Source organism: Harpegnathos saltator, unplaced genomic scaffold, assembly GCF_003227715.2.
Source record: "Harpegnathos saltator strain DR-91 unplaced genomic scaffold, Hsal_v8.6 scaffold15, whole genome shotgun sequence".
Taxonomy (NCBI): domain Eukaryota; kingdom Metazoa; phylum Arthropoda; class Insecta; order Hymenoptera; family Formicidae; genus Harpegnathos; species Harpegnathos saltator.
Window position 1 is genome coordinate 1,199,911 of NW_020229928.1, and position 22,077 is coordinate 1,221,987.

General features: G+C 50.1%; 1 protein-coding gene across 8 annotated transcripts in view; it reads right to left on the minus strand.

Moving 5' to 3' along the window:
• The window catches only part of LOC105189470 (RNA binding protein fox-1 homolog 2), a 183,867-nt gene that overhangs the window by 121,847 nt on the left and 39,943 nt on the right, over positions 1–22,077 (minus strand). For 7 of the 8 annotated variants that reach the window (XM_025296638.1, XM_025296633.1, XM_025296631.1 and 4 more), the window contains exon 2: positions 2,073–2,360. The exons of the other annotated variant lie outside the window; for it this stretch is intronic. In XM_025296638.1, the coding sequence (XP_025152423.1) occupies positions 2,073–2,360 (288 nt within the window). The remainder of the gene's footprint in view (positions 1–2,072; positions 2,361–22,077) is intronic. 8 annotated transcript variants of the gene reach the window in all.

A 22,077-nucleotide genomic window follows, 5' to 3' on the forward strand; every position in this document is an offset into this window, starting at 1 on the left:
AACGAGGGATTAAATTTAAAAGCGCATATATAGCTTTACAGCTTCGGGAGCAACGGGATGATGAAATTACCGTGTCCCCGGAATTAACCCGCTCGAAAATCGTCCGGAATCAAGGGATCTCGTTAATTCGATTGCGCGGTAAATCGTCTCTCGCGCGAGCCATAATCGCCATTTTCGGGATCAGTCCGTACGTGTCCGTGAAAAAGAGAGAGAGAGAGAGAGAGAGAGAGAGAGAGAGAGAGAGAGAGAGAGAGAGGGGGGGAATGATTACATCTTGCCAACTGTAACGTGGGGTCGTTATGTGGGACGAACGACGCGAGAGATGTATCCGAGAACATCTCCCGGGTATATGTATATATATATATATATATATATATATAACGATCTAGCGAAGGTATTACATGGCGCATGTTGTGCGCCAGCGCGAGTACTCGCGTTCCGCCGAGAAACGTCATCGCTTGAAAGATTCGATAACAAATTAACGTGTCCTTTGTCATCGAAACGAACATATAAAACAGCGCGTTCAGCAAAAGTAACAGACACGCGCAGTGTACAAGATTCTCGGTCGCTCAAATGCGCTCATTCATGTTTCCCGACACGCGATCGCCCGAGCGTTGAACGGAAACTCGGTTAATTCAACTGCGATCAATTTTTCCGTGCGACTCGTGTTCCGGGATAAAATTAACCAATTGTCGCGAATTAGCACACATTTTCATCCATATTATTACCGTTATCAACTTTCTTCGTTCTAGTTTAACATTCCAATTACTTTCGTACGTTTTATTACTACTATTTCGATCAAGTACGTCGCCAATCTCGCGCGGATCAAACTTCCAAGTCGGCGGTGAGAGACATCAGAGAATGCCGCGTGCGTGTCCAGCGCCACCCTGCATGCTGTTCAAGTGCGGAGGGTGGAGGGGGGAGGAAGACATTTTTTATTTCGCGAATGAATAACCCTTGTCGTTCATCGCGCGCGCGCGCGCGCGTACCGTTATGAATTACAAGGTGGAGATTCAACTTCGTGGAATTCACTCTGGTCGCCAATGTGGCGAACGTCGTTCCTGGCCATTCATACGTGTCCGGAATCATTGACCGCGCGATCACGCTACGTGACACGGCAACGACGACGACGACGACAACGACGACCGTTCGTTCCTCCTTCTCCTCCTCTTCCTTCTTTTGTTCTTCCCTGCTGTTTGCGGTGTGAAACAGGAGCAGGTACGAGACAGACAGACATGCGGCACGAGGAAGAGGGAGTTTGGTTTTCCTCCAGTGGCGCAGAGTGTTACGGGATTTCGAAGGGACGCGTGCTCGCGCGGGGCCACTTCGGGAACGCGCGACGCGCAATTTCGCATTGTCACGGACGACGGTAACATCCGAAAAAGCACCGACTCCCTCGTTCCTCCTTCCTCGTTCCCTCAATGTCTCTGTAACGGGCTCTCGCTTGCGGTTTCGATACACCGGCTAGCAAACGATCGATATAACGCGACCAGCACGACCAGTCGCTGCTGCCGCGGGACGTATTACATCGTGTTCATGCGGAAAAGACGGGACTGTGATCCTACGAGGACACTCCAATCCCGCTTTTATACGAAACGCTCCTCTTGCGAATCTAGGCGTTTCTTCCATTTTACCGTTCTATTAAGTACGCGTTCGAAGTATCGTTCGAAGTGGATAATCCTGTCTGATGACTTATCACACCGCGACAATTGATCCTGAGAATCCCGAAAAATCGCGTAGGAGGAGACACGTGCTATTTTTCTCGATGTCGAGCAATTGTGAAAATTTGTTTCACATATCTCTCACCCTGATGACAAATTATTGATGATTGATTGGATAAATCTATCTGTTTCAACCAAGTTACAAGTGCATAAAAAAAGAAAAATTGAATACCGCTGTTACGAAAAAGTTGTCCCACGCATAAAGCATCTCATTAGAGCGATGGAAGAGCATTTTGTGTGACGCAATCGACATTCAAGCAAGCTGAGAAGAAAGTTCCATGTGAGATGAGTGAGGAGGATTCGCGCGTCGCGCGTTAAGCGACGTGTTAACCAAGATTCTCTGATACTCACGATGGCCTGTTGATCGACTCCATTCGGAGGTGGCGGCGGACTGAAACTGGCCGCGGTCGGTGCGCCGGAGGCGGAGGGATGCGGTGCACCCGCTGTGGGTGGAACCTGGGGCCCGCTAGGTGGTGGCTGTTGAGGCGCCCCGGCGTTGTCCTCCTTTACCTGCACCGGCGGCGGTGGCTTGACGTCACCGGCCGCTCCTGCCGCCCCCACAACACCCGCGACCCCGTTCACCGGCGGCGGGAAGACACCCCCACCGTAGGGCGCAGCCATCCCCGTCTGCACCATGTGCTGAAACGATACGATATGTTTCCACGTGAGCACTTTGATGTTTCCGGCTTGGATGTTACTTTGTCGTGTGAGCAGAAATCTTGCCGCGAACGAGCGAAGTGTATCCGTCACGCGGGAGCTTCTTGCCTCGTTATCGGCCGCTCGGGAAGATCGCGCAAACGACACGTTAATTGCAGCGAGCCAAGTAATAATTAATTGGCGGGATTCGGACATTTGTTTCCGCTTCGTTGGCCGGAGATGGAATTTTCCAGTGAGGCAGCATAGCATATGTGCTCTCTCTCTCCTTCTCTCCTCCTCTCGGCCTTTTTCTTTTTCTATTGATGGATCTACTAGTCGGAGGATTCAAGTACGAGGAGAGATGAAAAACGGGAAATTAATGTCGTGCGAACTCTATTAACCTTCATCAACATTTGCTCGCTCTTCTTTCCCTCTTTCTTTCTCTCCCTTCTTACTCTCTCTCTCTCTCTCTCTCTCTCTCTCTCTCTCTCTCTCTCTCGCTCGCTCTCGCTCGTCCCTCATCCGCTCACGCGCGAGACGAGAAAGACCAACATTTTTACTACCGCATCAACGTACGCTTCGGTTTTTCCGCTCTCCAAACAGTCTCCGACCCAATCTCTCCGGGTCTCGTTAGAGACGAAGGATAATGGACGCGAAAACGGCGTTGCCAATTTTTCGCGGTAGCGCACAGCATATACCGTGACCGCGGGCAATCGCGCTCAAGACAAGAAAGACTTCTGGCAGTGTTCCATCGAAATTCGTCGTTGGTTGGATAATACCTCAGCGCGATCCTGGAGCGTTACGCGCGGGCTCCACTTAGAGATGAAACTGTTCAGTCGCGGTGGAAACGAACGGGAAACTAAACCTTTTCATCCAAAACAGACGAAAGGGGGCTTTTTGTGAGAAGATTTCGTAGGCATCGTTGCGACGGCGCACGCGGCGCGCCACGCGAGCCCTCGTGCCCTTCCGAGAAACGTCATCGTTCGAGTACTCGCAGTTAAAGTGCGCGTTCAACGCGAACATTTCTCCGGTGGATTCATAAAATAGCAATTTTATCAGAAATCGCAGATATGTGCAAAAGATATCGCGTGTTTTTAAATTTTTAGTCAATCGAAGGCAACGTAAAGTGCCAACGCGAGCGTTCGTGTTCCAGCTCGAGACGTGATCGTTCGAGTATTAATTAGACGTCAGATTTCAACCGACGATGTCGCTGAAATTCGGCATTAATCTGTAATTAGTCGTATGATAATATCGGGAAAATCGGTCCGCGCACAACGTAGAATACTACAGATTAATCGCGATTTGACGACGCTTTCTATCTGCTTTCGCGCCGGCGCGACGTAGAAGTTTAAATGAAGAAGGACAATTTGATGGAACGAGCGAGCGAGCGACGGCGAACGATTTACCATGGACAGCGAAGGGTAACTATAATTTATGGTGCGCCCCCAGGCTGTATGCCATCCACAATCTCGCGCGAGGCAGGTTACAGATGGTTTGTCCAGTTCTCCCTTCTTCCCAGATTATTTCTGGGACGCCCCCTCGACGTGGTTCGCCCCGTAGCCGGGCGGAGCGAGCTCGGCAAGGGCCATTTGTTATTCCTACCTTGAACATTTTTCTGATAACTCGATTTAGACCGGATTTCGCCGATACCGGGGAGGTACCGGGCTAGAGCGGGGAGGGGGGGGGAGGGGGCAGGAGGAGGAAGGGGGCACGAACGAACGGAGATGAAGCCTCTCACGATGCGCGCGCGCGCGGCTCCGTTGCTCTTTGTTAAGTCTGAGAAATGAAGGAGTCTCCTCTCGGTCTCTCAGCAATTACGGAAAATCCGGCGACGGCGACAAAGTACCCGTCGAGGCGCGACTCGCTCGAGACGATTTCTCTGCCTGCCGACCGATTCCAATCGTTCGATTAATTAGAACGTGCGCACGTTCGTGCAACACATCGACTCTGTTGGCGCGACGGCAAAAGTCAGCATTTCCAACTTTATAATGAATTCCTGGTGAATAGATGTGCGTGATAAACGTGCAACTAGGGAAATTAATTAGCGCCTAATTATGAAATAGATTCGAATTCAATTTTAAACGGTAGAAGAGAGAGAGAGAGAGAGAGAGAGAGGGGGGGGAGAGAACTGGGTTTACAAAAGTAATTAATTGACACGTTGACTGCCGTGTCATTAATTTACAAGACGTGGCGAATTGCGTGTAACAAATCACATAAATGATCGGTAGTCGATGAAACTAGCTTACAAATACATGCATTTTACATTTACGAATTGTGTTTGCCTCTCTCTTTTATTTTGGTTGTCTTTTCTGTTCTTTTTTTCTGTTATTCATATTTCAGTTGAGATGAGCTCCAACTGAGTTTTCAAGAATAAATGATGAGAATAAACACGGCATTCAACGTGTTAACAGCCCGAGTTTACAGGAAAATACCGAAAGCACTGACTAAAAATAGAACCGAGGCGCGATTTATCGTTCCGAGACGTCGCAAACTGCGCACGGTTGAGAGAGCGACGGAAAATACTACGCTCTCGCTGCATCGACAATTTGTCTAATCGTCCCGAGTGTCCCCCACCCTCCCTCTCTCTCTCTTACTCGCAAAACCAGTCGGGGAAAAATATTATCGGGAATGCGAAATTCTCCCGTCGTAATTCCACTCGCGGCAGAAATATTCAATCCCGCCGATACACAACGCGAAATCCAATCGTTCCTCCAAATTCCGCAGCACGAAGCCAATTTTTGTCCGCAGCGATTCGATTATACGGGACACACGGGGCGAATAAAATTCTAATAAAACCGCGCGAGGGGTACCGCACCGTGTTACACTGGTCAGTGCGCGCTTGCTTGCTTTCTCTCTCCCCTCCCCTCTCTCTCTCTCTCTCTTTCCCCCTGTCGGAAGTCTGATCACGATCGTCGACTAACAAGGGTGATTCGACGACGTGGCGAGACGCGAACGGAAGGATCCTTTCTGGAAAAAAGAAGAAGCACCGGAAAATAATCCGGAAGGGAGTGAGACAGCGGGGCTTTCTTGCTCGGAGGACGACCCATGAAAGGAGAGCTGGTGAAGAGCACGTGTGTGAGAGAGGACCCTATGCGAGAGCAAGAGCGAGCTCGATGTAACTTCGAACTGGAGAAGAGAGAAAGAGAGAGAAACGCAGGAAAGGGAAAGAAAACGCGAGGGAAAGAGAAGAGCGAGAGATCGAAGTCGCTTCTGGTTCTGCAGAAACAGCAGCAGCAGCAGCAGCAGCAGCAGTGTTTCCTCTTCGACTGCTCGCTATTCCGCGAGCGTGGCTTAATCAACGAAAGGGACAGGGTCGAGAGAAGGCGAGCGTACACAGCGGAGAACGTGAGATCCCGATGCGACCTAATTTTCCCGCGCTGGAAATATATATCTTCGGGTCGACTGGCAGCCGCGCGGCGCTTCGATTGCGAAGATAGAGGATCGTCGGGTCGGATTAAAAACGCGTTAATTTCGCCGGTGAGAAAGAGAGAAAAGAGGCGAAAAGAGATGGAGACGGACCCGTCTTCCGCTCACGTTGCCGTCGTTAATTGATTCTTCTAATTTCTCACGCGGAACGAGCGACGTCGCCGGCGAGATGAGTCCATACTGATTCGTCAGCTGGCACGAATTCCGCGAGCTTTGTTCGTTATAGTCGTTCGTTATGCTTGCTCGTCGCACTTGCTCTTCTTCTTCTTCTTCTTCTTCTTCTTCTTCTTCTTCTTCTTCTTCTTTCCAATGTTCTTTTTCCTCCTCACTCGGTGCAATAGCTCCGCCGCAGAAGTTCGCGGACGTGTGATATGTGAAAATTAAACCCGGAGCCGCGTTCGGTCGAGTCAGCTTGAAGTCATGCGCGAAAGTTTTTCCTTTGCTCAACGGTTCGCAAACATTACATCATTACGTATTTAAATGGTTACAGGGCGATCGAATTGTATTGTCTCCGATATACGAATATCTGAATATCCGTAAAAATCTATAGCTATTACAAGACCTATTACTTTTTGAAGGACAAATTACCGATATTTGAACCTGATATTTTAGTCGCAAGAACCGCATCTGCTTAAACGCATCTCTCGTAAATGCCACCAAAGAATAAAGAAAAAAAAAAAAAAAAAAAAAAAAAAAAAAATACAGTCTATATTTTTCTACGAATACTAGATAGGTCGTCAGTCTTTTTTCCAATTGGAACCTTTCACCGTAATTAAACGAGATCGCGCGTTCTTGTCGACGAGTCATAAATTTCGAACATTAACCTTTCGTCTTCTACTCGTGCTCTTTCTTCTCTTAAGCGACCGAAACGTTTCATGTATTTCAAGAAAGGCGAAGTTATATTTTTTTGACGTTCGTTTTGGCGAAAGAGACCGCCGTTGCTCGTACGTCCCTTTCGAGGTAAAACCCTCAATTCCATTTCAGCGGGTGGCTCGCTCTCTCGCGTCGCTCGGTCAACGACAGTCTAACAGTTCTTTGTCGTCTGCTTTTTCTCTTTCCTTCTCCCCCCCCCCTCTCTCTCTCTTTCGACGAACAGAGAGTGCGGCTTTCCGCGCCCGGCGGTATACAAGGAACCATTCAGAGCATGCTTCCCCTTCGGCGTCAGCGGAGCGTGTCGCCATGGTTAGCTGGGCCTTACGATGATCGCGCGCTCGCGCGTGAGAGAGAAAGAGAGAGCGTGTATAATGGAGAAAAAAAAAAAAGATTTTAATGACGCCACGCTAATTCGATCAGCTCTCTCGGGCGTAGAGAGAGCAAACGATGAAACACGCGCTCTTGTTCATGTTCTCGAGCGATGATAGCTGGCCGGTCAACTTTGGCGCATTGTTCTCCGTCATACTCGTATTGCTTTTAATTAATTGAATTATTCGGTTGCTCGTCGAACGATTGCGCGAGCCGCCAACAATTCTTCATCGAGCTCGTGGCGATTCACATCGGCGATATCACATCGAAAGACACATTGATCATCGCGCGATTCCAGGATGGAGCGCGAGCGCGCGCATGTTTGCTCTCTCTCTTTCTCTTACGGAGTCTTTTCGAATTTAGAATTTTTCGCGTGTTCTACTCGCGTCAGGGCTTGAGATTGGAGACATCGGAGGTAGAGACGCTCGACGAGCGTCGAAAAAAAAAAAAAAAAAAATGAGAGAGAGAGAGAGAGAGAGAGAGGAAGAGAAGATCTGGCAGTATCAGCGTGTCAAGAGTAAAGGTATTCAGCGCTGAAGTCGTAAAACGCGAGGTTCAAGTTAAAATCAATTCCAGTCCATTCTGTCCCATCACAGCTCTCTTCGTCTCCGTTCTTTTTCTCTCCCTCGTGCGCGATTGCCATAAAGCCCAGATTCGTAATCGATAATAGTGGCGGTCGCTCGCTGCAGGGTTAAATCCCCGGGAGGATTATAACGCATAGCACGGTACGGAGTCGCGGCGGAGACGAGACCGTAACAGATTACGCAACGAAATATTCGCGCAAGCCCGTGAAGGGTCTCGCGCGCGCGCGCGCGCGCGCTTGCTTGTTTAATATTACATCTCGCACGACGAAGAGTTAATCCAACGCGGTTTCGGACTCGTATCTCGGGCTAATCCCGACGGGCTTATCCCACCTGTCCCGTAGATCGATGGACATTCATGCGAATGCTACGTCGCGTCAGACAAATGACCTATTTCGAGTACCATCGACCAAACGAGATGGCACTTTTCGCATGCACAGCGTGTCTATGTTATCGACCAAAATTGCCCAAGAGAGGCAGGGAAAGACGAGACGGAGGCGGATAACCGGCAAACCAGGGAACTGGCTTGTCGATATCACCGCGTACGTACACACACACAAGTGCGCACATGTGGGGGGGGGGGCGGATCAACGTTATCGGGAATGGCAGTAGAAAAAGCGAGCACGACACGGTGGCGACGACGATGATGGGAAGAGACTATTTCGTCTATTCGGCCGAGTTGCGCTAGTTGCGCAAATTGCAGCGAACTGCTGCGAATTGTCCGCCGACGATGACCGTCCGGTTAGCGCGCGCTCCGCTTCGCGGAAATTCGCGTTAACTTTGCTATTTGACGCAAACTTGATCAGCGGGGCGCAACGTTGTGTTGCGAAATGTGCAGAAATGGCAGACGACTGGCTAAAGCAAAAAAATAGGAGTTGAACGAAAATTAAGGAGAAAGAGAGTCGAGATGCGCGATCGTGCGCTCTTAGACTCAAACAACGCGTTGCTTTGCGCGCTTTGTGCCGACTAATTCCTTTCGCAGCAACGTCGCCGGGTGCGCGCAACCGCCACGTCGCTGCGGAATAATTAAGCGTGTAGCGTTTGTAATTCAGCACCTTCGGTGATATCCGTAATACGCTTGTAATTCAGCACCCTCGGAGATACCGGAGGTAACGATCCCGCGTGGGTCTTGAGGCGGCTTATTTGCGCACGTGCGACTCTGCGCGCTCGCGCGTCGGGATGCAAGCAGCACCTGCTGTTTGGAATGCAAAGGTGGATAACGCCGGGAATCCACCGGTGAGATCGGATGATCGTTGGTGCGGAAAAATCAAGGAGGTCGTAATTGTTTTCCGGTGAGAACGGGGGACCGAGACGAGCATATCGCAATTTCCCGCGTGAAGGTGTAATAAGTCGAAGTCGAAGTCGCGCTCAGCGCGACTTCGATTTGTGACGAAAAAACGACGATTTCTAAATGGGAATTGTACGGACCTAGCGCGAACGGAAACTAACATACCATTTACGCAGCAGAGGTCGTAACCTCGAGCTGACTTGCGTAAAGCTGATTGCGCGTCGAGAATACTCCTAGACTATAGATCGTCTCAACTTTCCCTTCCGTTTTGATTAGAACCTGAACGAAGAGCGAGTTAAATTTGTTCCCCAACGTTACGCTATCCAGGCGATATTAAATATTTTCAGCGACAGAAATAGTATAATATCAAATAATATACCTAATAATGTAAGATATATAATCTAATTAATGTCGCAATATTGTGCTGCGAAATTCGAATGTCGCTGTTTGGACGAGAGTGTGACGGCGCATGCAGTGCGCCACGCGAATGCTCGCGCACAGCCCAAAAACGTCATCGTCCGAGGATGAATATGTATAATGTGTGTACGGGATAATTTGAATGGACTGCGCAGATAAAATAACATTTGTACCGAAAACGTACGTAATTATACATAACACACGTACTGATGGTGTACATTGTGCGCCACGCGAGCGATCGCGTCTTACCCAGAAACGTCATCGGTTGAAAGACATATTACGAATTCGTCGCTCTCACTACTACACGGAATCGAAAACGTTTACTCCCCCCCCCCCAAATGTATATCTAGCTCTTTACACTCCGATTTACTTTCATTTATTTGTTAAATGTCACGATAGCACGTGGCTATTCTACGGACTGGCACGTAAACTTCGACCTCCGCGAAAGTGTTAGTTACTGCTACTTCCGAGAAGCAGCCCAACTGCTATTACGTCGTATCCAGAAAGCGAGCAATAATAATTTCAGCAACAGACCCGCCGCACATGCACACATTGCGGAACATTCAGGTCGGGAAGCCGCTCTCCGTCCACCCCCTCATACCCCCTCGGCAAGCAGTAACGCGCGGCTGGATCGTAATTTAACCATCGGGTCTTTCGTTTGGAGTTCGCTTTCGCGAGTGTTCGACACAGGGGCGGGTTGAGCTTCCGCGACAGCGGTCTGCCCTGGAGCACTAGGATCTCAAACGCGCCGGTGACGATCACCCTTTCTTTCATCCTTTCGATGTTTTGACGCCAGCAAAGCGAACGAGCTGCCAAGAATAAACTTGAAATCAATAGCGAACGCGTCGCTCGAAAGAGGGGGGGGAGGAGATAGAGGAACAGGAAGGCAGGAATAGCTGGGTTAAGCGGAATAGAGCGAGGGAAAAGGAGAGGACGAGAACGAATATGTGTGAGAGAGAGAGAGAGAGAGAGAGAGAGAGAGAGAGGGAGAGGGAGAGAGAGAGAACGGGTAACAGCGGGGGGTTTTCCAAGCGGCCGAGCTTAAAGCACACTCAATATTTTGCTCTATGCGCTTTACTTCGCCGGTAGATCCGCGCCCGTTGTCGTTCTCCTCCTACGATCGTCTAGGAAGCCGCTTCGATCCGTCGTTTAATTGAGAATACGGGCGCGACTCTGTCGAGGACGGAGAGCGCGGTCTTTATTACGCAGCCCGTTAGTCCCTTTCCCCTCCTTCCAAGTGTCTGATCGCCGCACGAGCGGATTGCTCCTGAGGAGTATCGACGGAAATCGTAAAGACATTTTACGGTGCGCGCACAGTTTGCTTTCCGCGCACCACCCGTCACGCCTCTCTCTCTCTCTCTCCTCTCTCTCTCTCTCTCTCTCTCTCTCTCTCTCTCTCTCTCTGCTCATGCTCATCTCACGGCATTCTACTAATTAATCGTTATCGCCCGCGACAATTCCCGATGCGACGTTATCGCGCGGGTGCTATCGTTGCTATCGCCGTCAAAAATGTGTCTGTTTTCATTCGTACGGCGCTGCGCGCATCATCGCGTCGATGACGAAAGCGGCCAATTGATACAGCATAACGCGGCTGCATGCGGGCGAGTTAGACCGCGACCGCCTCCATTCTCATTCCTCCTTCCTCACCCGCTTGGGCTTTTCTCATCCTCCTCCTACCTCCTCCGCCATTGCGCGGTCTCTCTTCCTCGTTCTCCTCGCTCGCCGAGTTAAATACTCTAATTCGCGTTAATGGATGGCCCGCTGCCAGTGGAACGTTTCTGAAGAGAGAAAGAGAAGAGAGAGAGAGAGAGAGAGAGAGAGAGAGAGAGAGAGAGAGAGAAACGGTCCCCTTCTTCTCGTCCTCGTCGTGAGACGATGACGATGATGAGCCGGACGGACTACTCGCGTTCGTTCGCGCTCAACGGAGCGCGTTCACACCGCCTCGCCTCGCCTCGCCTCGCCTCGCCTCGCCTCGCGCCCCGGGCCCCGTAATAACGCGTCGTCAACGACGAGCCCCCCTTGTCCTCGCGTGAGATCGGCGTTTGGTCGCCCGAAGGAAATCGTCCATTTGATGGGAGTGTCCAGAGTGCAACATTGCGAGATCTCACGTAGCGGCCGGCTGCAGCCGCGCGCAAACGGTGGCTCTTTCGGAAAATAGCGGCCAGACAGATTATTTTTTCTCCCCGATTGCCCACGTCCTCCCGATTTCAAGTTTCGACGCTCTCACACGAGCATCGTGCGCGACGAACGGAGCCTCGACTCGAGACAATCGGAAGGGCGTGCTTAGCGTCCGGATGAATGAGAATGTCGAGGCAGAGCGGGAGTGTGTGGAGATCGTTTATCCGCCCGGCGTCGGTTCTCGGCCATGACTTGCTAGGTACGCACACTGTGTGTACCGTGATTCGACGGTGGTGATGCGGAGGCGCGTTGCATGAAAGTCCACGCCAAGGTATGTGTGGTAATTACATCCGCTATCGATCGTCGACATCGATCGGCTCTTCCGTCACGTAACGTAACGTTACGTACATAAATAGCTCGGTGTGCGTTTATTTCATATTTTAGCTCGCGGCAAATCTCCATCCGTGCCGTCCGGATTTGTTTCGTTGCGTTATCTCATCGCGGGATACACTCGTTGATCGTTTTAATTAATTACATCGTAATTAGTCGCGTACTCGACTCGACGAAAATTCTGGATACTCCTCACGGCGCGTCATCCACTGTTTCCACTGTTTGACACATCTCCAATTATCGGAACACGCCACGAGCGAGCTCGTAGCGTGTGCTTTCGAATCCCCCCCCTCCAACCCCCGGGCAAAGTTCTATCATACTTAAGATAACAGAAAATATCTATCGCCAACACACGATACACGGAACATACTGGCTACTGATATATTCATGAATTTACAAGCGCTGTGTACCGCTTGTATACCTTCTCGTCAGGTGATTCTTATCTCTCACGGCAGTGAGAGCAATGATAAGCAACTGATCCGCGTCTCGGGGCGAATCGATCCACTTTATTTGATAAAGATCGGCCGTTCGGCAAACGTTCCGCCCGACGAAACGACGTCACGGACGAACGATCACAGAGTGCGCGTGCGTGCATGTGCGAGAGCGAGAGAGAGAGAGAGTGAAAAAGAAAAAAAAAAAACATTTACCGGTCGACGAGTGGCGATTTCAAAGGGAATTCAGGTTTATTTTATCAGGCAGCGGGACGCGCACGCGCGACCTTTGGGCTTCACCCCCGCGTAAATTTTGCACGCACATGGAGATGACAGCGTGAGTCGAGCTGCGAGCCGTGTGCGTGCGTCCGCTCGCTTGCTCGCTCGCTTGCTTCCTTTTCGCAAAGCCGTCGGCTATTTTTGTCGGAAAATACACACACACACACATATATATCTGCCGGCGGAGGAAAAATTAGACAGCTCCGCGAGAGAATTCGGCGCGTTTCATCATATCCGGGAGATTTTATTCGCTCGGTGAGGAGAGGGGGGGGAGAGAGAGAGAGAGAGAGAGAAAGAGAGAGGAAAAGAGGCGCGCACGAAAGGGAGAGAAAGAAAAGAGACGACAGCATCCCCGACGTACCGCGGCGACGCGCGAATTTACATGCGATAAATGAGTTCTGCTTACGACGTTTTACGCGCGCTGCTGCCGGCTTCTATGTTTATTCACGTCGCGTGTCCGAGTTACCAGAGAGCGGAATTTTTATATCGCGCGCCACCGGCTTTTGGGCGGCTGCAGAAATGCTGCTTTCGAAATCGGACAGAGCGCGCGATTTCATTCTTCTTTTCCCTTCCTTCTTTTTCTCTGTTTCTCTCGCGATTTCGATGCTGACTTGCGCGCATGCGCGTCTCAACCGCGCGATTACATTTTCATCCGTTGCGTGGCAGATTCTGCAACGGATCTCGGTCGTAGTGTCTCTCCTCGGGCTTGAGAGAACGTATAATCGTGCGATCTCTCACTCTTTCCTTGCGTCATCCGACATCTCCGCCTCCGCGTGGCGCGACTCGGTATGCAAAATGCAGGACCCGCGAGACGCCGTCGCATATTTATATTTCGAACTCCCGCGCGGCTTGGCGCGGGATATTTTTAATTTTTCGACGGGAGTCCTGTGGCGGGAGCGAGAGAGCGTCTCTCGCTCGGTAATCTCGCGGTGGCCATGGAAGAAGGTCTAAAATTACTTTACTGCCCGAACACACGCGGGGGCCACGGGACGCCACGGGAGGATTTTGTTGACGGGCATGCGAGCGAGCGCGCGCCCCCGTGCGTGTTTACTACTGTATTTTCAGCTGCAGCTGAAAATTCACATACACACAGAGGGAAGAAGAGAGAGAGAGAGAGAGAGAGAGAGAGAGAGGGAGAGAGAGAGGGAGAGAGAGAGAGAGAGAGAGCGAGTCGGAGGAAAATTCAACGCATGCGTCCTGCCGAGGGGCGAAACTGTCGCGACAAATCGATAACACCTGTATTTACCAGCGTAGACACAAGTTGTTTTATCGTGAACATCCCGTCCGTCGTCAGCTGATATAAATTAATACAACGCGAGCGAGTCGCGCATGCGTTAGCTGGTGGATTTTTCGCGTAGTGTGCCGAGTGTGCGAAATGTTCTCGCGTATTACGAGTTCAAGCGCGAGCACACCCGCTCAAAGTCGCACTATCCCGCCGACAATCGCCGAGCATGACGCCGGATAGAGATCTGAATGCGTCGCTCGCCATTTACACAGCTATTTTATCAATAAACAGTGTTTACAGTCGACACACGCACGCGCGCGCGCGCGCGCGCGCTCGCTCGAATCGTAAAATCAGCAACTTTCGTGTCGCGAGCGCAACCGCCGACGCGATGAAAATGACACGGTGTACCCTCTGAGATTTTCGCGATCGCGCCAACCGATACGACCCTCGCGTCCCTCGCGAGGGCGGGCGTTGACCCGTGGCGCGAAAGTTACATAAATCGTCGAAACGCGAGCAAATTTTATCAGCGCCCGCTCGCCTCGCTCGCTTGCGTCGAGAGCACCTCGGAAATGAGTCCGATATCTCGACCCGCGAAATACGAGCGTCGGGAGATCGCGAGGCGACAGGAAATTGAAAAATTCCGCGTCCCCGCGGGAGGCCAAGGCAACGAGGTACGTAACGAAATTTCGCCGTTCGACGAGCTCTCCAGGATGGCAGTCGCTCGCTCGCTCGTCTCCCCTCTCTCTCTCTCTCTCTCTCTCTCTCTCTCTCTCTCTCTCTCTCTCTCCTCTCTTTCTCGCTCGTTCGTTCGCCCGACCTCCGGTCTGCACGGTCTCTCGTGTACGTTGTTGCTAATCTCCGGATTGCAGCCGGACGAAATCAAATGGCCGGGAGTGCCGAAATCCGAACAAACTTCGCGTCCGATCGAAGGCTGGCGATTGCCGGATTATCAGTCGCGCAGCAGACGTTAGGAGCGTATACGTGTATGTGCGTGTGTGCGTGAGCGTATGCGTGAATGTTGTCGTACATCATGCGGGATCTGCGATGAATTGAGTCGTCTCGCGAAAATCGCTCGTCTCGGGCGCAGAACGGTCGTTCTCTCTAGGAAATGAGCGATTATTAATAATGTCAAATTGTCGACACGAGTGTGACTCACCGCTGCCGAGCATGAAAAACATCAACTTACGATACTCGATAAGAAGAGAGCTCGTTGGAATACGTCGCAGGAAAGGTACGAGTGAATTCGACTGTCGAATTCGACGAGCGAACGATAATGCGGATAGATCTGAAGAAATATCAAGATAAGAATGCGCAATGTGTCTGATAGGCACCGTCCGGTGAACGGACGACGGCGGATCCGAAAGCATTGATTCTATGCGTATGATATCACTCGAGCTGCGATTCGATATAATCGGGAATATCAGAAAAAATATATAATAATTTCGACGAGGAACTATTTCTTTTCTTCTTCTTCTTCTTTTTTTTTTTATACGTAATTCGCACTTGCACACTTTTATGCGATGCAATTTGAAGCAAATTATCATGCATATTCGTGGAAAATAATCAAACTTCAGAGAATATTCGGAAACTGAGAAAAGCTCTACTGTGATAATCCTCAAATATTAGGTTTCCGAAAAAAAGTATCGGCAAAAAGTGGGGAGCTCCTCTCCTTCTCCGAATAGTTCCCAAAGTAATGGCAAAATTCTTGGCGGGACGTTTTCGAGAAGGATTTCTCGAGGATAAGATAAACACAAGACTCGTCGAGGATTGCTCGACTTTGCCAGGTAAACAGAGAGAAAGAGTCCCGCTAAGAATAACGGGTTCCCCTTGTGTCTTCATAGATGGGTGGGCTGGTAGTAGAGAACACCCTATACGAAGATTGGTCGAAAAAAAATTTGGAGCCGCAAGGTGCTCGGAAACGATCAGGAGTGTGTTATTTCGCCAACAGATCGCTTACACGGGGCGGGCGATCTCAATCGGCAGTGTATCACGAGCGTATATTTAGTACGTGAAATTAATTCCATTACGATGAAATTCCCCACGGTTGTTCTTCGATTATTATAATGGCGAGTCAGCGGAGCAAGGCCGATGGCCTCGGCTCGTCGTTTGCATTTGCGCGCGAGCGAGCGGGAAGCTACGGCAATTCTTGCGGCTTAGCGAAAGTACATCCGCGCAATCATACAATTTCCGTAGGGCGTCCGTAGCGCAAGAATTATTGCGGCTTTGCGCTGCGAAACACAACGGACGAGCCGCTGGGTGCCCGTAAATCCCCGCCGAGAGTGAAAAAAGGAGAGAGAGAGAGAGAGAGAGAGGGAGAGAGAGAGAGAGAAAGAGAGAGAGAGAGAGAGAGAGAGAGAGAGAGAGAGAGAGAGAGAGAGAGAGAGAGAGAGAGAGACGATGACCAACGAAGGCGATGTGGCCTTCCGGAGTCAAACGTGAGCGCATTAACGACGAAACTCTGCGCGATGGAGAATGCAGCCATTAATATTTTCACTGCGCGAAATTGCCTCGAATCTGTGTCAGGATTCAGTGCCGCGAATCAAAAAGATCCACTCGACTCCTCGTTGCCGACGAATTGAACCGTCGAGACGAGTAATTCGATGATTAGAGTAACACACGTGGCCCATAACTGTCAAATAAAATTCTCGTGTCTTTGTATTGTAATTTTTCGACGATATCTTCTGTCGTTGTTGACGAATTCAATCACCAGGATGAAAGATTCGATTGAAACGTGGTCTAATCATCGATGAAATTCGTTATAATTTTGCGCTCCAATTTTTTTTCAAAATTTCGTCTATCGTTGCTGACAAATTCAATCGTCGGGATGAATAATTTCATGATACACGATACGAACGCTCTCTGAATTACCGATAAAACCTTTTCGTCATATTGCATTTCGATTTTTCAAAAATATGAGAGTCAAAGTTACGTTGAATAATGACATATTCGAATAGACTAAATGGGCAAGCATACGAAACATCAAATATCGCAAAATTCCCACTCAAAACACGCAGCAATTTTCACATATCTCGCGATTTCAATGATATTCATCATTCGCTGTCGTTTCAATCTCTAAACTTGCGACAAAGCAAAGAAAGAAAAAAAGCAAAAACAGAAAACACGTTTCGTTTATGCTTAACTACTCTAAAACATGTTCGAAATCCATAAAAATCGTCGACGGACACTCTCATATGTTTCCTTGTCAGCCGAAAACAGTGGACCCATTCACGAGTTCCGTCTCTTCTCAGCGAAAGAGAATGAGAGACAGAGCTTCTTTACCACGATACCGCCGGATTGCGCGCGCATGCTTTTAGTCCCGACGCTTTCAATCCCGAAACTTTGTAATTACAGCCAGGCACATCTCGCAGTGACTTGGCCGAAATTGTGTGCGCGAACGAAAGCGAGTGAACGGCTAGGCTTGCGTTATAAACCCGATGGAATAAAAATGATTCGACAGGGGAGGTCGAGGTGGTAATTAACGGATCGGTGTGCCTCCTCGAGCGACAAAGTTCGTCCTTTGCGATCTCTCTCTTCGCCGATCACGCCGACGGCTATTTTAGAATTAAGATTTCGTCGCCCCAGACGCTTATTAATGAAGAACGTTCGACGCTGTCAGCTCTCTCCCCTGCTTTCCTCCTTCCTCTTACCCGATCTCCCCCTCCCTCCCTCTCCCTCTCTCTCTCTCTCTCTCTCTCTCTCTCTCTCTCTTTCTCTTTTTCGCGCGACTACGGTAGACGGCTTCGACCCTCTTACCGTAACAGGAGGCTTAACCTGGTGAAACGGGAGTTTGTTCGCTTGCTCGTTCATTCAACGCGACGACGAGGGAGTCTCGCTCCCTCGTACGAGAGAAAGAGGGATGAGAGGGATGCTACGGCGCGTATCGACAGCAGATTTATGCAGAGCTCTGCGTAAAACATAGAATTTCTGCAGGGCTTGATAAAATTAATTTCGATCGCGAACGCAACGTGCGCGATGCGCACTTAGCCGTGAGGAAATTTCCAGCACGGCATTTTCGATCAGCATAACACACACACACACACACACACACACACACACACACACACACACACACACACACACATCCGTATCGTAGACTTTGCGCAGAATTAGCGCATCGCGCGTGCATTCGAGATGCATAGAAAAAAGAGAGAGAGAGAGAGAGAGAGAGAGAGAGAGAGAGAGAGAGAGAGAGAGAGAGAGAGAGAGAGAGACTGTATTTTCACGCGAGTATTTTACGCGATACGAATGTATCGAGTTTCGCGCGGAAAAATTTGCAGGAAGGCCGAAGAGCAACACAGAGTGCGTGTGCGCGCGTGTGTGAGAGGCGCTTTTATTTTCGTGAGAATTTATTTCCCATGTCAACCGTCGCGAATAGATACCGCCTGCTATTCGAAGCTTCAAAGGAACGCGTTCTCACGCGCGCGATGCGCTGTTCCTTTGAACATTTTTCAACATATATTATCGCGAGTCGCGTGTCTCGGCGAAAAGTTTACGCGGATTTTTCGGCGAAACGTAACGTTACGAATAAGTAATAAGGATCGATCGATGGCGATTCGATATGCAAATCTACTTCATTGTGACGAGAGATCCCGGCACAATGTTCGAAAACGCGATTGTTGAATATGCAATTTCGGAAATTGTATTTCCAACCAACTCTGTGTGTTGTATTCGGTTATAAATAATTATTGGGTACAGATGTTCGTAGCATGGAGATACGTGCGCGAAGCCGGGCCTCTCTCTCTCTCTCTCTCTCTCTCTCGTTCGCGTGTGCATTCCTGCGTTGAGAGCCACTGATAATCCAATGAGGGCATTATTATTCGAGCAGGCGCGGCGTTACCTCTCGAAAGATAGACCCTTTCCGGACTTATCCCCTCGTCCCTTCCCTTTCTGGACATTGTTCATCTACAAAGGATACACGAGGGAGCTGCGCATCGGGCGAACGAGGGACAGAGAAGAGAGAAAAAGAGAGAATTAGAGTAGCGTAGACATTTACGTCGTGTCCGAGGACGCGACTCCCCTCCGAACGCGCGCAACGTAAAGCAGCGAAAGGAGATACGACTCGTAAATAACGCCGAGATAACAAAAGATAGACAGAGAAAATAGAATAGGAGCATAAAAGAAGGAATCTCCACATTGTGACGCGCTAAATCTAGGATCGTATTACGGAGAGAGAGAGTAAGCCGTCAAGATAAAGGAACCGTCATCGTCTGGTATAATAATAGCCCGGGATCGTGCCAATTAATTTTCGCGGATTTCTCTCTCTCTCTCTCTCTCTCTCTCTCTCTCCCCCTCCTCATACCGGTCGGCCAGCGACGATGTTATTATTATTATTGTTATTATTGACCGTCCGATCGTAAAGAGTTATCGCAAACGCCGGAGCGGCCCTACGTCGTCGTATTCTCCTAGAAACGATCTCACACATTTATCGTATGCAAAGTACGCGGCATCGCATCGCTCTCGTTCGCTCGCGCGATCCTCCGGTTTTCCATTAAGGACAGGAAGTCGTGAATTCACCGGGAATTCGCGAATCTCCTCGATGATGGATAAGTGTGCGTGCTACGCGCGAATCGTCGGATCGTTATATCGTTCCGCGTGGCATTCACTCGATCGATTGTGCCGAGCGACTGACTATATCCTCGCGCTGCCAAAGTGCACGCATGGTCCAAGGACGAAGAAAACAAATAGCCCGAATTAGCCGCACGAGAGCTGCACGAAAGGTGATACATCGCGTAATAAATGATGGATAAATTTGTAATTAGTGGAACACTGTAACACGAAAATAAGTTTGCTTCATTTAACGTGATCGATCGTAGACGAGCGACAAACGCGTTTTGAAACGTCTGATTCTTACGAGTGAAATTCGGTTCTCGGCCGTGGAGGACGCGCGCGGCGCGCGCTATAAATATACCTCTTAAATTCCAGATTCCAACATCTTTCTCACATGAATACCATGTAAATATTACGTTGTCTCAGCTTGAGAATGAAAAGTGAGTTGTTTAGCGTTCGTATACGGCCCCAGGGTCCTATCCGTAGTCCGTAGACCGTAACGCGCTCGATGCGCGGATTTTCGCGGATATCAATTGGCGTATCGACTTCCCCGCGTCGTCGTGATGTGAAATCGAAATTAGAGGCAGGAAAAGTTTGCGCGTTATATCTGTATATCCCGCGCGGAATAAAAGCCGCGTAATTGGTCTCGCGACCGCGCGCCGCCAAGTAACGAAAAAGCGAGTGCGAGATTTGCGTAAATTAACTTTTCGAAATAACATTCTCCACCTCTTTTTGTCGTGCGCGAAACACGCGCGCGCGTAAATTCCGTCGAATTCTCTTTTTTACCCGCGAGCGTTTCACTAGCGCAGAGCGATTATTTATCCGAGATGAAGCAGTCGCGCGAGCGAGCGAGCGTACAAAACTGCTCCCACGCGCGGCGTTTCCGACAAGCAAATATCGCGGATACATTGTTCGTTACATTGTATTTTTCTGGAGCGTGTGCGAGCGCCGCGATCATGTATCTCGCTCGTACACGCTTACGATAAAAGCGGCGAGTACCGGAGGGAATTGAGCGAGGTAATACCTCGATAAAAAGACAGAGAGAGAGAGAGAGAGAGGGGGGGAGGGAGAGTCTCTTTCCCTCGTAATGGGGAAGCCAGGCGTATAAATTAGGAGATTGTTAAGACGCAAGGAGATGAAAGACACCGGACTGTGTTACACGCTTCGCTCGTCGTTATATCGCTGCCGCAGCAGCTGGCTTATCGATTGCAAACGGCAAGCTTCCTCGTACGAAAGGATGATCGTGCGTCGCTTCTGGCAAGGTCGTCGTCGAAATTCACCCCGGCGAACGGCAACCGATAGCGTCATTGTGCGAACGCGCGCGCGCGCGCGCGACGGTAATTTTGCAGCTCGCCCAGTCACGAGTTGCAGACGACGTACGCACGCACGCACTCGGTGAAAGATTAATTCCACACCCGTAATAATGTGAAATAAATGTAACTATTATACGGAAGTGATGTAAAATCCTTCCCTCGTATTTTTTCGCGAAAATTCATTTCGACGCATCGTGCGTGCGCCAGACTCGCGATGGATGAAAAGGGAGAGAAAGGGAACGAGAAAAAGAGAGAAGTAAATAATAAAACTGTTACGTTCGCGCCGAGAGTTTAACGTGCTTTTAACTCATCCGAGTCATCAACGTTTCAAATCTTTCCCGGCCCGATGAATGTTCCCGTGTCGCACCTTTGACAGTAAGGTCGTCGGGACCGTCGGAGTCGGAAGTGTGCGCGAGAGAGAGAGAGAGAGAGAGAGAGAGAGAGATAACATTAAATTCCGGCTGCAGCTCAACAAACTGCGATTGTTGAGTCGCGGAACGACAATTGTGCGCAGCGACGACTTTCCGTTCCGTCGCGCCAATCCGCCGTGCGAGTGAGGGGAAGGTTGGGAAAATTCGATCGGGGGAGGAAAGAATTCTGCGTTCTCCCCCGACGTTTCTAATCTAATTTTGGATGGCGCGCGGCGCGCGTTGCTCCACCTCTTCTTCTTCTTCTTCTTCTTCTTCTTCTTCTTCTTTCATTTCTCTCCCTCTCTTTACAAGCGACGGCGACGCGCACATTTCCGAGGAGCTTTAATTCGATCGCGCGTCACGTCCGGTTTCCAAGATGGCGCAAGACGAAGAAATATTGGTCTTGTGAAGAATTGATGCACCGTATTGAGCAAATTGCGCGGCGGCGTTTCTCAGCGCGGCTGGAAATAGCGAGTTGGTCTTTTCTTGATCCAGACAGTCACGATATGTGACGTCTTGGGCAGATAAGGAGGAGAGATGAAGAGAGTGAAAGAGAGTGAGAGCAAGAGAAACAGAGCGGAGGGGACAAGGGAGAGAAAAAGGCACTCCGTTCCGCAACGACCGACATTTCCGCGAGCCGATACCGTCTCGTTTCCGCTCGACAGTAAAACAATAAAATCCTACCGGTTCGCACGGCGGAATCTAAATTACGTCGGTGGCGACGAGGCGACTACTTTGCGCCGTTCGCTTCTTGCGCTTCCAGCAGCAGCAGCCGCCGCCGCCGCCGCCGCCGCCGCCGCCGCCGCCGCCGCCGCCGTTGCCGATAACATATCGAGATCCTGCAGCGCGGCGAAGCGACGGAGGAAAGTTTCAATACCTCAGCGGCGCGTTCCACGTGGAGAAATTTCAATACCCTCGCACAATCGTTCCGCAGCGGAGAAATCGCGCACGATATTTGGGGGAGCGAGCACCGGGGGCGGTAGCGCGCGATTTCGAGAATACAAAGTAGCCGCACGACCATGGCCGGTCTCAATCGGCGAATACACTGCCTCT